Genomic DNA, 14,511 nt, shown 5'->3' with positions numbered 1-14,511 from the left:
ATTCTACTACACATGTTTATTAATTATATTTGCTAAAACATCACCTTCCTATGTTTCAAAAAGTAATTCTACATTGTTAAAACTGAGAATATATATGTCCACAACACTTCTGTTACGTTCTGACTTTGGCATATAAATATGTTTTTATTACATCTCAGAAAATTAAAGTTATCTTTTAACATATCATTCATTAAAGATTACATGTTTTGTGACCTGATGGTAAAAAAAAGAAATGGTTTTAGGTGAATTTTTAAAAATAAGTTCATGTCCCCATTTCAGTACCCATAAGCGTGGAATCACTCATATACATTTCTAAAAACAGATTTTGAACATGGATGAAGATACAATTTGAATTGAAATGTGTTTTTCTCTCTCTCTCTCTAATGGGTTTAATTATTCTGCCGAAGAAGGGAAGATCAGAGTGAATGCACTAATTTCTACACTGATTTAAAAGGTTTCACAAAAGGGATATTCTTCAGTTTCTATTCCCACGTTGTGATGCTCACACCTATAATTCTAGGTGTTTTTGTGGGGTTTTTTTAATTAGTGCATGTGTGTTTTCTACAGGATAAGATCCATTTGCAGCTCAGCCAGGCTTCGGAGAAAGAGGAAGCTGCCAGCGGGGATGAAGAACATGCCGAGAAGAGCCCGGAAAAGACAGAGCGAGCCGACAAAGTGCCAAGAAGATCGCTGTCGAGAGGTTTGTGTGTGTTTTTGCACAAATGTCACAGTGGGTGGGTTCATGATGTAGCAAGAACATCCCACTTTAAATAATCTTTGAATATTTATACATGTTTAAAATGGGTGTAATAGGCAGCCGATTGTAGAACAGGGTGCATAATTTAAAGCAGCAGAAGTGTGTGTGTGTGTGTCAGTCACAGTGACTGGTGCTGGCAGATGAGGTGTTTTCTCACACACCAGATGGAGACAGCAGAATGTATGCAGCATGTAAAATCTCTCTCTCTCTCTCTCTCTCTCTCTCTCTCTCTCTCTCTCTCTCTCTCTCTCTCTCTCTGTCTCTCTCAGACCCCAGTCAGGAGTACACCGACTCCACAGGCATCGATCTCCATGAATTTCTGGTCAACACACTGAAGAATAATCCTCGGTATGCTCGGTGCTTTGATACCACAAAGCCTGTATCTCTCTTCCTGTCAGTTTTGATCATTAATCTCCCTCCTGCACCATCGAGCCTGCTCGGCGATGCCACCGGGAGCGAACAAATTGAGCGTTGCTGCTCTCCTGGAAAGCCAGAAAAATAACAAAATGGAAGTTTGTCTGCAAACTCGACTATTTCCGAGACCAAAGCAACTTTGAGCTGTGCTTGAGAGAAGATTGATGCCTCAAGGCTTAAAGACGTGGAGCCGGTTCTTTTATTAAAAAGTTGTTCAGGCTTTCTCGGCATCCTCGCGTCTTCCTGTGAAATATTTTCTTTAGAGCTCGATTAGAGTCTCAGCTCGCGGGGCAGTCGCAGCTCAGCAGTGAAGACGGTCCACGCACGTGTGCGCGAGGAAGTGTGAAAATACCGCATTAGTGTTTGAACATTGAATGGGAAGTGTTATTACTTGATAAAATGTCAGAGCCAATCACGTTTGATGTATGCAAATTTAAGCGACCCCAGTTTATTAGGAAACGTGTCGAATGTTTCGGGTTAATTTACACAGTCTGAACTGCATGATGAGGTTGAAGCGAATGAAGACGTGTCTAGAGGACGCACCGTTTTGTAGAATAAAAGCTGTCTGCAGCATGCAACATTTTTTAACTTTTTGTTCGTTTTTATGCATCAGACAGACCGATGAGTCCGTGTGACACGTCTCGGCTAATCGATTCCATTTAGAGCAAGCAGAAACTTGTGCAAATTAGATTTCGTTTCTCACTAAACGATCCCTTTTAACCTGACGAACTGTTCAGGCTTTTGTATTTGGATTGGGTTCCGTCTCGTTTGTAAATCTGCCGACAGCCGACTAAGTTTGTACAGGTCTTTTTTTGTTTTGTTTGGTGAACGCAGCTCATTTTGTTTTTGCTCGCACCCACTAATCGAGGTCATGAGGAGTACTAATGGCTGTTGTCATTTCAGGGACCGAATGATGCTGCTGAAGCTGGAGCAGGACATTCTGGACTTCATCGGTAACAATGAGTAAGCAGAGCTCTTCAAACCCACAGGGAAATAACCCTCAGGAACTCACTGATTTGCTTTTGTTAGTGTTGGACATTATTAGACAGGACATTATTGTTCTGCCACGTAGCGCCAGAATTCCTCTTCACGCAATCCTTTAGCGGGCATCTCAGGCTCCGCCCTCCATATACTAGACATGGTGTATTATCAGAGACCTGAAGCAGTGACCTCTCTGTAGAAGATTCCATCGGTGGTGCCAGACAGGCTGCCCCAGACACCATCAGGACTGTAGATGAGCTCGATCATGATCTACTTGCTCCCCCCCCCCCCCCACTAGCATGGATGCAAACGGCGCGCCTTTTGGCGGATGCCGCCTTTTTCACGGCTGTCTGGGGGACTTGTGCGAGTTGTGCAGATCCGATGAGTTGTTTTTTTTTTTTGGGGGGGGGGAGCGGCTTTGGAGTGTCTGATTATAATTTCATCGAAGTAAATTCTGTATTAAAATTGCTAAATAAGCAAATGCCGTTACAGTCCATGAAACAGGAAGTATAAGTATGAGAAGAAAACAGTAAATCAGAAAGCTGCGCATGTAAAGCCAGTTGGCTGTGCGCCATTATCTGCTGCTGGCTGCACTTCACTGCACGTGCAAGGATTTCCATCAGTCCAACGCAAGTTACGTAATTGGCTTTACGTGCGCAGCTTTCTGATTTACTGTTTTCTTCTCATATGCCTCGGTCACAACCGGCCGTACGTGCTCCTACGGCCGGTCTACGTGCAAGAAATGCACGGAGGGTGCGCATGTGACGTGCTGATTTTTGAGCCATAGACCGGCCGCAGAGGTTCTTTGTCATGTCAAACAAACTCTATGGGCGCTTACGTTTTTTTTGGGTTTTTTTCCAGGTTGCAAGACAAACTTATGGCCAACGTGCGTCTTTCTCCACGAACAAAAAAATCGCAGTGATTTGGGAAACGCCAAAAATCGCACGGCCAAAAAAAATCGTACGTCCGGTTGTGACCTAGGCTACACTTATACTTCCTATGTTTCATGGACTGTAACGGCATTTGCTTATTTAGTAATTTTAATACAGAATTTACTTTGATGAAATTATAATCAGACACTCCAACGCCCCCCCCCCCCCCCCCCCCCCCCCCCCAAAAAAAAAAAAACAACTTATCGGATCGGCATGATTCACACAAGTCCCCCAGACAGCCGTGAAAAAGAAGGCGGCATCCGCCAAAAGGCGCGCCGTTTGCATCCATGACTAGTGATGCTCTTGACTAGCGAGTTAGCTTGCCATACTTTAAACTTGTATTACATGAGCATCAGCAGCCGAGTTAATGGTGTCTGGCTCGCATGCCGACACGGTCACTTGCTCAGGAGACGAGATCGTGTGGTTTTTGTCCACCAGTCAAATTATTGTTCGTAATTGCAAAGGATAAAGGACCAAGTGAGCTTACGAAATCTATGGACCTAATGCAGAAATCAAGTTGAATAATTAAAGTGGATTTAATTTCGTGTGGTCTGAAACGCACGTCATGTTTCAATCAGGTCCCACAAGAGGAAGTTCCCCCCAATGACATCATACCACCGGATGCTGCTCCACAGAGTGGCGGCGTATTTCGGCCTGGAACACAACGTCGACCAGACCGGCAAATCGGTCATCATCAATAAAACCAGCAATACCAGGATGTGAGTGTCATGGAAAAAAATACACACACGCACATTTTTTTCAACTTTAATATTCTGCTACTTTTTTTGCGATTTCTCGTGTTCCACTTTGAGTACAGCGAATATTAGGAATGCCAGTTAGTGTTATTGGTTTCATCACTTGGTTTCGTCAGGTCATGATTTATTATTTTTTTTTTTTTTTAAACGTTCGTATTTGTAATGTTATTCTATTACTTTTATTACCATCATTAACTTTAATGTCCACTTACACAAACCACTTTGTAATTTTTGGAACGAAAATGAAAAGTGCTTTATAAACGAGGCTTATTATCATTTTAATGACTCTCTTTTTGGGCCGAGAGGCAGTTATTAGCCGATTTTTGCCTCACTTCGTGCCTGGTGATACTCCAGTAGGTGCTGACATTTAAGCTTTTAAACACTCGATTGCGAAACTCGTGTTAAGTGTTCCCGGTGTTCAGTGGCGTTTGGCTGATGCGTGCTGCGATTTTAAGTGCCGTTTTAAAAGCAGACGATCTGCTGAGAATCTGATCTTTCAGCTTGTTCACGATTGTGTTTGGTGGCCTGACCATCTTTCCAGCACAGGAACATTTCTACATGCTGACTGTGATTTAAGTACAGCACCGTAAATGCATCCATCGTTTAAATGCGTCTTTCTCGGTGATCGTAACCCTGTTCACACGAAGAGAATTTGATTTGCGTTCAAGAGGAACATGAGATACAAATGTACAGAATTGTGATCCCTCGTTTTCACAGATAAGGATGTACGTAGTATTTCAGGCCTCGGTGTTAACTTTTGACACCTTTTTGCCTTGCAAAGTAAATGGCTTCGAAAATTTTTCAAGGTAGTACTGATGTGTTTTCTAGGGGTATAATTTGAGTTATTTAGACAAAAGTACGTTTTTTAAAAATGCATTTATTTTTAAAAACATATTTATTTCTGCAACAGAAGAACAAGACGAGCCCTGAAAACATAACATAAATCAGTATATACACTGCAAAAAAATGATCTCTTGTTGAGAGAAAATATCTTTAATATAGGTGAATTTATCTATTATTTCTTATTAGAAGTTTACTAGAACTCAAATATAAGATTATTTAGCTTACTTTGAGACGTTTTTACTAATTTCAAGCCTTAAATTTTCTTATTCTATTGGCAGATAATTTTGCTCATTTTAAGCATTCAATTCTAGAAAGAAGCAAAATTATCTGCCAATAGAATAAGAAAATTTAAGGCTTGAAATTAGTAAAAACGTCTCAAAGTAAGCTAAATAATCTTATATTTGAGTTCGAGTAAACTTCTAATAAGAAATAATAGATAAATTCACCCATATTAAAGGAACAGTCCACCGTACTTCCGTAATGAAATATGCTCTTATCTGAATTGAGACGAGCTGCTCCGTACCTCTCCGAGCTTTGCGCGACCTCCCAGTCAGTCAGACGCGCTGTCAGTCCTGTTAGCAATGTAGCTAGGCTCAGCATGGCCAACGGTATTTTTTGGGGCTGTAGTTAGATGCGACCAAACTCTTCCGCGTTTTTCCTGTTTACATAGGTTTATATGACCAGTGACATGAAACAAGTTCAATTACACAAATTGAAACGTAGCGATTTTCTATGCTATGGAAAGTCCGCACTATGACAGGCGTACTAACACCTTCCGCGCGCTTCGACAGCGCATTGATACGGAGCTCAGATATCAATGTGCTGCCGAAGCGCGCAGAAGGTGTTAGTACGCCTGTCATTATAGTGCGGACTTTCCATAGCATAGAAAATCACCACGTTTCAATTTGTGCAACTGAACTTGTTTCATATCCCTGGTCATATAAACCTATGTAAACAGGAAAAACGCGGAAGAGTTTTCGCTTCTAACTACAGCCCCAAAAAATACCGTTGGCCATGCTGAGCCTAGCTACATTGCTAACAGGAGTGACAGCGCGTCTGACTGCGTCTGACTGACTGGAAGGTCGCGCAAAGCTCGGAGAGGTACAGATCAGCTCGTCTCAATTCAGATAAGAGCATATTTCATTATGGAAGTACGGTGGACTGTTCCTTTAAAGATATTTTCTCTCAACAAGAGATCATTTTTTGCAGTGTATGTATGTCAGACTTGCGTACGGTACTAGTACACAATGCGTCTTTTTAAGACACAAAGCACTTTGTTTTGCCGATAACGATGACGAGCAATCTTGCAAAGATGAATTCTAAAACAGGAGTCTGTACTGCAGCACTGTGTGATCATTCAGGTTGCCGTTTCCCCCAGTCATCTTCACTTCATATACACGATGGGCCGATGATAAATGGGGTAAGATCTATTTATCTCTGGGATAATTCACGATGTAAATGATATATATTTACTGTAGAGGGTCTGGGTTAAAATTTTGAGACACAAAAGCATGTCTTCGCATTCACTGAAAGTACTTAGCATTTAGCGGGGTTTTTTTTTTTTTTTACACATACTGTATGTCCTGAAGTCAACCTGGGAAAAGGTAGAGGGCACCAACGACTGCTCATAGTGATGAAAAGCGCATGAAGCGAGCCAATCAGAATCGCCGTTACAAATCAGGAAGAAAAAACAAAACGGCAATAGCAGGGGAGGCAAGGATGCTGGTTAATATGTCTTGGTGGTGGGTTTTTTTGTTTGTTTTGTAACATACTCGCTTGAAATCATTTTTGTGCTTAAAGACGCCGACCATAGGTGTGCCTGAACGGGTCTAACTCTCTAAAATATTTCTGCCCGAGCGTCTTGGTCGGGCAAATCAGGCATTCGGGCAGTGCCTGGTGTTGAGGCTTGTATTTTTAGTACATCTTGATAATATTGAAAACCGTGATAAGTTTGGCTGGTTATTGTGATACGATGGAGTCCTATAAGCACACGAGGTGATTCAGAGCTTTATGGTCAAACTGTCCGATTCTAAATACAAGTCTGTCTCTTGCAGACCGGATCAGAAGTTCTCCGAGCACATAAAAGACGACAAAACTGATGATTTCCAAAAGCGTTACATCCTGAAGAGAGACAGCCTCAGTCTAGACCAGGAGGATGGCAGGGTAAGCACATGCGGATGAGCATACACAGGCTGGAATGCCTGCAAAAATCTGGAAATTCAGAGAAATAACAGTATGAACATCCTACAGACACCAAGGTCTGTAGTCTTTAAACGTTTCCTTATTCACCACATTAACGCAGTAGTATCTAAACTTCTGCGACACTGTTAATGACCTTCAACAATGAACATAGTCTGGGAATGTTTTACATCAATTTAGAAGGGGTCATAGAAACGTCTAGAACTTCCTCCCTTCCAGGAACGTGCAAAAACCTGACCTAGATAATCCCTCTTTAAAACTCCAGAGAGCTCCAGTTTCCCAGAAACCGCCGAATGCACTTGGATACGAGACATTTGGCTTGCGTAAGACAGGCGAATGCTGGCTCGCATATTTAAACACGTCTTTGTTTATTTGCGTAGCTGAGGATGCGCCTGAAGGACGACCGGAGGAGCAAATCCATCGAGGAGAGGGAGGAGGAGTACCAAAGAGCGAGAGAGCGGATCTTCGCTCAGGATGTGAGTTTCATTGGCAATGTAATTATAAAATATTTAGTAATGATCTAATCATGTTGTCGAACATGCAGATTCAAAAAGCATCATTTCCCAATGCTGGCGTGCACTAGTATTTTATTCAAATGAATGTTTTTAACTCCTCCACAGGGGCAAGATCATTTCCAGCTCGATAAAAGGTAACGTTTTATCTCTGCACAGTCAAAAGTTTATTCACACAGGTTTTTCTGTATTTTGACTGTTTCCTACACTAAGTAACTTTTAAAAACGCACATGGATAAAACTTGCTGAATTCGTGCTGAGTTTTCTCAAGAAGAAAAGAAATATATCACAATGGAAAAATAACTTCGTTCCGCCCGAATAAGTTCCAAATCTGTGCTCAAATCAGAATGTAAGGGAGTTGTACTCAATAACGTACAATATGACTCGGGTAGTCAATGACATGGACAGGCTTTAATCTTCAAACAAATTTTGCATACACTGTACACACACAATCTTGCCTATAAATACCCGGGGGAAATGATGGGAAAATTGTCATTATTGAAGATGCCACGCCTAAGCCAAAATCAACGTGAACAGGCCATCGGGATGTCGCGTGCCGGAAGTACACAGACAGAAGTCGCCCGGCACTTCGGTGTTCATCATTCAACCATTTCCCGTTTGAGTCAGCGTTACAGACAGACAGGGAGCACCAGGGATCGTCCACGCCCTGGTCAGCCTCGAGTCACGACGCCAGTTCAGGATCAGCACATCAGGCTAGCTCACCTCCGTGACAGATTCCTGACACCCTCAGTCACTGCTGCTGAGACCCCTGGACGACACAGACCCAGAATCTCCAGCATGACGGTCCACAGCCGTCAAATTAGAGAACGCCCGTCCCCACGTGGCACGTGTCTCTCGTGATTACCTGGACACAGAGAACATTGATGTGCTTGACTGGCCAGCATATTCACCAGACATGAACCCCATCGAGCATGTCTGGGACACGTTAGGCCGTCGTGTACGCCAGAGAGTTCCACAGCCTACCACCCTAGCACAGCTGCGTACAGTACTTCAGGAAGCATGGCAGGCGATCCCACAGAGGCAGATCAATGGTCTGATGAGGTCTATGCCACGAAGAGTGAACGCCTTGTTGCAAGCAAACGGAGGTCATACACGATGCTGAACCTGTAATTTCGTGAACATGGACCAACTGTCACTTTGAATTTTTTTATTGTGAAGTAATTCTTGAGTTTGACAATAAATGTCCTTTTATCGATGTTTCAAGATGTGTGTGCATTACATACAATATCATAAATTTCAACTATATGCATGGATCTAAAGTGATATCGTGTTGAATTCCATTGTGCGTTTTTAAAGTTACTTAGGCCCAATTCTAATTTCTACCCCTCCCCCTTCCCCTTGGCCCTTCCCCTTGAAACTGAGCTACAAGGGATAGGGCTTGAAATTCAACCCCTACGTATTGGGATAGCTCTTCAACGATCGCATACGTCATCGCGTACCTCCGTCAGCGTTTACGTTAGCAAAACGCGACCAAATGCGTCATTGGCTGCGACCAGCCGCTACAGTCAGAGCCAGAGGCAGAAATCTCTGCTGGCAGGATGTGATTTGTTAACTAACACCACTGAATGGGATATCTTTGGCGCTTCGTGCACCACATCCGACAGAATGAGGTGTCAGAACACTCATGTAAACAATAAAAGCGAGAATAACAGAACAAAACGTACGCAGTCAAGCAACCGAAAACAATACTCACTCCCAAAGCTTTTTAGCAGCAGCTTGGATTTCAGAAATCGCTGCTCATTCTCAGCTCGAAAGTGAATCAAGCAGCGTGTTTCCTCTGGATAACAACTTAAAACACGTAAATAATGGAGAAAATACATTTATGACAATCTTTCGCCGCGGGAACCGCCATCTTTCTGAAATCCGCATGAAATCTCGCTGAAATCCGCATGGCATTGTGGGAAATCACTCAAACCCCTTCGTTCGGAGTCAGCTCCAGGAAAATCTCCGTTTGGAGGGGTACAGAAGCCCTACCCCTTCCCCTACCCCTCCGCGTTAACTGGGATTGGGATACCCCTACCCCTTCACGTGAACGCGCAAAATGGAGGGGAAGGGCCAAGGGGTTGGTCCAAGGGGTGAAATGGGATTCGGCCTTAGTGTACATTGTAGAACAATACTGAAGACATCCAGACTATGAAATCACATGGAATGTTAAAAAAAAAAAAATTTACTATTTTTATCTTCTTCAAAGTAGCCAGCGTTTACCTTGACGCTTTGCACACGCTTGGCATGATCTTAACCAGCTTCATAAGGAGTGGTTTTGAGTGATTCAGGCAACTAAAGATGCATTTTACAGTTTATTAAATTAACACGAAGTGGGACCAAAAAAAACCCCATTACTTTTGAAAACGAAGCCCAATTAGATTAGATTACTTCAAACAGGAGCACTGATTTACAGTCCATCCTTAAGTGCTTCTCTTCGAGGCGATCTCATCTGTGCATTTCGCTTTCCTGTCTCCTGTGACTACTGCACTGTATCTCTGGCTGTTACTCGTAATTGTAGGACGTTCTACTGTAGATTTAATGGAAGTGCGAACAAGTTCGTGTCTAGAAGTTCGGCACTTGTCGTACATCGCTGTGGAGAAGAGCGTCTGCTAAACGCTCGTAACGTAGTTACCTGGAATGCTTTTCAGTTAACAGGTCTGCCTCGTCAAACGTTACTTAAAGGGATAGTTTGGGACTTTTGACATGAATCTGTATGGCATCCCCATCAATAGTGTCGTGCAAACACACTGACTTACCCCTGACAGCATCCTGTGAGTCCAGTTCTTGTCCAGTTTTGGTCCAGACGAAAGTAGTCCGGCAAGTTTGTTGGGGTCACGAAAGTAAAACGTTTTTCGTCTCAAAACAGTATGTGTTCAAAAGAGTGATATATTTGCATCACAAAACCGTTGGCAAATAAAAAGTCAGACCTCGAAATCGCTTGGCACTATTTTCTCTCCCTTCGTATCACTGCGCGCTGCCGCCAGGTGACAGCGAAACGCAGACCCACTAAGCTGGTGGGAGACCAAGGCTGCACTCTATCCACGGCTTACACACGTGATGGCACGGAGGATGTGTATTGAGGTATTTCACCTGACGTCACAGGGTCACGTGACGCCCCGGTGTCCACCATTTTGGACGGCAAGCTAGCTAATGTCAACAACATAGTAGCTAGTATGTTACTGTAGCAATATTTACGTTCAGTCATTTGGATGACTGTTAAAACCTTTCAGTCTCAAGTTTTTCCTTTACTGGATTTACTAGTTTACTGAGCTAGCGCGCGATGGCTCCGGGCTCGGCCGGAGAGCGCGCGATGGCTCCGGGCTCGGCCGGAGAGCGCGCGATGGCTCCGGGCTCGGCCGGAGAGCGCGCGATGGCTCCGGGCTCGGCCGGAGAGCGCGCGATGGCTCCGGGCTCGGCCGGAGAGCGCGCGATGGCTCCGGGCTCGGCCGGAGAGCGCGCGATGGCTCCGGGCTCGGCCGGAGAGCGCGCGATGGCTCCGGGCTCGGCCGGAGAGCGCGCGATGGCTCCGGGCTCGGCCGGAGAGCGCGCGATGGCTCCGGGCTCGGCCGGAGAGCGCGCGATGGCTCCGGGCTCGGCCGGAGAGCGCGCGATGGCTCCGGGCTCGGCCGGAGAGCGCGCGATGGCTCCGGGCTCGGCCGGAGAGCGCGCGATGGCTCCGGGCTCGGCCGGAGAGCGCGCGATGGCTCCGGGCTCGGCCGGAGAGCGCGCGATGGCTCCGGGCTCGGCCGGAGAGCGCGCGATGGCTCCGGGCTCGGCCGGAGAGCGCGCGATGGCTCCCGGCTCGGCCGGAGAGCGCGCGATGGCTCCCGGCTCGGCCGGAGAGCGCGCGATGGCTCCCGGCTCGGCCGGAGAGCGCGCGATGGCTCAGTAAACTAGTAAATCCAGTAAAGGAAAAACTTGAGACTGAAAGGTTTTAACAGTCATCCAAATGACTGAACGTAAACATTGCTACAGTAACATACCAGCTACTATGTTGTTGACATTAGCTAGTGCTAACAGCTAGTTGCTAATACACTGCTACAACTACACCGACCCTAATAATACAGTTCTTGGTCATTGCCTGGTAACAGCAAATTTATAACGGGCCATGTCTCAACAGACTAAGAAGTTATTTCAATGACATTTAATAACATTTTGTTTATCCTGAGGACCGAAAGTAAATGAAAATGTGAACAAACCTTAGCTGTAATCAGATGGCGACCACCGGCTCCAGGGACGACCCGCTGATGTAGGCATGTTACCCAGCCTGACACAAAATATTTGTAGGCATCCAAACTCTTATACGCTTTCAGATCAATACCTGTGTATGGCGATGGGTTTTTAACGACATAGGTATACAGATCATGTGGGCCGAAGTCAGGTAAAGACGAGGGCTTCGTGTACTTCCGTACGTCAGTGAACAATCCTGGTGGAAGCAGGTAAACGTCGTTCTCTAAGCCTGCTAACCTCAATTTTTGCAAATACCTCTCCCTCTGCTCGCCCTGTAAATGCCCTATGTCGCTGGATAGTGAAGGTGCTTTCTGCATCTCGCTCCTTTTTCTTTTGTTTTTCGTTTGTCGCCTTCCTCGCATTCAAACTGATTCGAGCCGTGCCGTCCAAAATGGCAGCGTCACATGACTTGGTCACGTGAGTGAAATACCTCAATAGTGGCAGCATCTGTCCCCCCAGAGAGGATCTTTTCAAAAGCAGGACAGATTATAACTGAGAGGAGAAATAGAATCAGAATTAACTAGTTAATTGCAGCAATTAAAGGAATAGGTAGGAAAAGGAAGGCGCAAAGACACCGCGCAGCGCCTGAAAACGGGTTTTCAGGCGCTGCGCACCCGTTTTCAGGCGCTGCGTGGTGTTTTTGCGCCTGCAGCGGTGCTTTGCCTGTGCTGTGGCTGAAAATAGTTCCAGATATAAATTGGTCTAGTAAATCCCTTCGTGTTAATTTGCATTGATGTGTACTCGATGTGAATGTACAGGTCATGAGAAATAATTATAAAAAATCTTGAGTTATTTAATTCACTTTTGCAACGACAATGCTAGCTGGACACGCCGGATTACAGCGACTACGCTAAGCTAACCTGGGCGTTTATAGATCAGGACAATGGCTGGGTCGGCTACAAAACGCTTTGGCTCACTCATCCAACTCTAGGGACTGACTCAATTTCATCTGGGGGTGGCGTACTCCTTTAAATCAAAAATAAAATCTCAGGAGCCGTTTGGGAGCCGAAAGAGCCGGCTCCTTATAGTAAGAAGAGCCAAAAGAGCCGAAATTCCCATCACTAAAACAATGAATGAAACAGCCGTGGCTGTCACCTGGCGGCAGCGCGCAGTGATAAGAAGGGAGAGAAAATAGTGCCAAGCGATTTCGAGGTCTGACTTTTTATTTGACAATTTTGTGATGCAAATGTATCACTCTTTTGAACACGTACTGTTTTGAGACGAAAAACGTTTTACTTTCGTGACCCCAACAAACTTGCCGGACTACTTTCGTCTGGACCAAAACTGGACAAGAACTGGACTCACAGGATGCTGTCAGGGGTACGTCAGTGTGTTTGCACGACACTATTGATGGGGATGCCATACAGATTCATGTCAAAAATCCCGAACTATCCTTTTAAGCCTAGGTCACAACCGGACGTACGATAATTTTTTTTTTTTTTTTTTTTTTTTTTTTTTTTTTTTTTGGCCGTGCGATTTTTGGCGTTTCCCAAATCGCTGCTTTTTTTTTTTCTTCATGGAGAAAGACGCACGTTGGCTGCAAGTTTGTCCTGCAACCTGAAAAAAACCTAAGCGCCTGTAGAGTTTGTTTGATATGACAAAGAACCTCTGCGGCCAGTCTTCGGCTCGAAAATCAGCACGTCACATGCGCACCCTTCGTGCGTTTCTTGCGTTTTTTGCACGTAGACCGGCCGTAGGAGCACGTACGGCCGGTTGTGACCGAGGCTTTAGCCGACCGGTTTCTTGCCGCCTTAATGTGTTTGAGATCAAGTAGTAAATAATATTACAGTAAATAGCCCTATTCTGCTGGACTAAGTAAAGAGAAACGACCTCCGTCATTACTTTAAGACGTGAAGTGACTTTTAATCAGTAAAAATAAATTAAAGCCATCGGATTAGAAGGTGTGTCCAAACTTGTGACTGGTACTGGTGGATAGATCTTTCCTACTCTGCAGTCTTGGCTATGAGAATCTTTCTTGTGTTGTGTGGCATAAATTGCATGTTTTTATATGGTTTCTGCTTCCCTTTGCTGTAGGATTCAGGAGGATGTGGGTTATATTACCAGTCATCAGAAACGGCAGATCTTCAGGTATTGAACCGATTTATTATAATGAATGAACATGTAGGCCTGTTTGTAAGGTGTAATACAAATCAAATGCGAATGTCCGTTGCAGGTTAAGGGACAGCAGCTCTGAGAACGAGCCGCGAAGCCTGGAGCCTCGGCCATGGAGCAGCACAGACTCGGACAGCTCGCACAGAAACGGCAGGCCAGCCATCACTAAAGCCAGCAGCTTCAGCAGCATCAGCGTGCTCATTCGCAGAGACAGCACTGCTAGCAGCAGGAGCACAGGGAGGCTGTCTAAAACGGGTAAGATGCACACACGCACGCGTGCGCAAGCTCTCACTCTTGAAGCCATAGGCGTGTCTAGAACAAGAGAGAAATGCGTTAAAACCACGTGCTGAGATTTTCTATACATTATTAGTGTTCTAATCTAACAAACACTGTCCATTCTCTCCCTCTGTGCATGTGCTCATCTCCCTGCTGCCTGCCCTCTCTCTCTCTCTCTCTCTCTCTCTCTCTCTCTCTCTCTCTCACTCTCTCACACACACACACTCTGCATGCAGTGTAAATGTTTTTGCTCTACTCACCTTGTCTCCGCCCTCCTTTCACCCTAAAACAAAGCAGCCGTCTCCACATCCATGGCTGTCCCCCGGTCTCCGTTCATCGCTTATTAATGCGCTGATCTTTAACGGCCCATATATAATTCCGTTTTAATATTTAACAGCCTCTCTTCTGTCGAGTGACCCTCTCTTTCAGCATCTCTGTGTCCTGCCAACATGAAAAAGCCCCCGAGAAGCTTTTGTGTGTGTCGTGTTAGACGT

At 44.9% G+C, this 14,511-nt stretch overlaps 1 protein-coding gene across 6 annotated transcripts in view; it reads left to right on the top strand.

The window, feature by feature from the left end:
- Positions 1–14,511, top strand: part of LOC132875125 (R3H domain-containing protein 1) — an 87,525-nt gene that overhangs the window by 60,380 nt on the left and 12,634 nt on the right. For all 6 annotated transcript variants that reach the window (XM_060911749.1, XM_060911753.1, XM_060911752.1 and 3 more), the window contains 9 exons: positions 568–700; positions 1,027–1,105; positions 2,075–2,134; positions 3,663–3,803; positions 6,737–6,845; positions 7,262–7,357; positions 7,502–7,530; positions 13,664–13,717; positions 13,803–13,996. In XM_060911749.1, coding sequence (XP_060767732.1) covers positions 568–700; positions 1,027–1,105; positions 2,075–2,134; positions 3,663–3,803; positions 6,737–6,845; positions 7,262–7,357; positions 7,502–7,530; positions 13,664–13,717; positions 13,803–13,996 — 895 coding nt within the window. The remainder of the gene's footprint in view (positions 1–567; positions 701–1,026; positions 1,106–2,074; positions 2,135–3,662; positions 3,804–6,736; positions 6,846–7,261; positions 7,358–7,501; positions 7,531–13,663; positions 13,718–13,802; positions 13,997–14,511) is intronic.

This window comes from Neoarius graeffei, chromosome 27 (genome assembly GCF_027579695.1).
Source record: "Neoarius graeffei isolate fNeoGra1 chromosome 27, fNeoGra1.pri, whole genome shotgun sequence".
Classification (NCBI taxonomy): Eukaryota; Metazoa; Chordata; class Actinopteri; order Siluriformes; family Ariidae; genus Neoarius; species Neoarius graeffei.
Note: the sequence above shows the minus strand (reverse complement) of the source record. Positions and strands in the feature narration are given on the sequence as shown.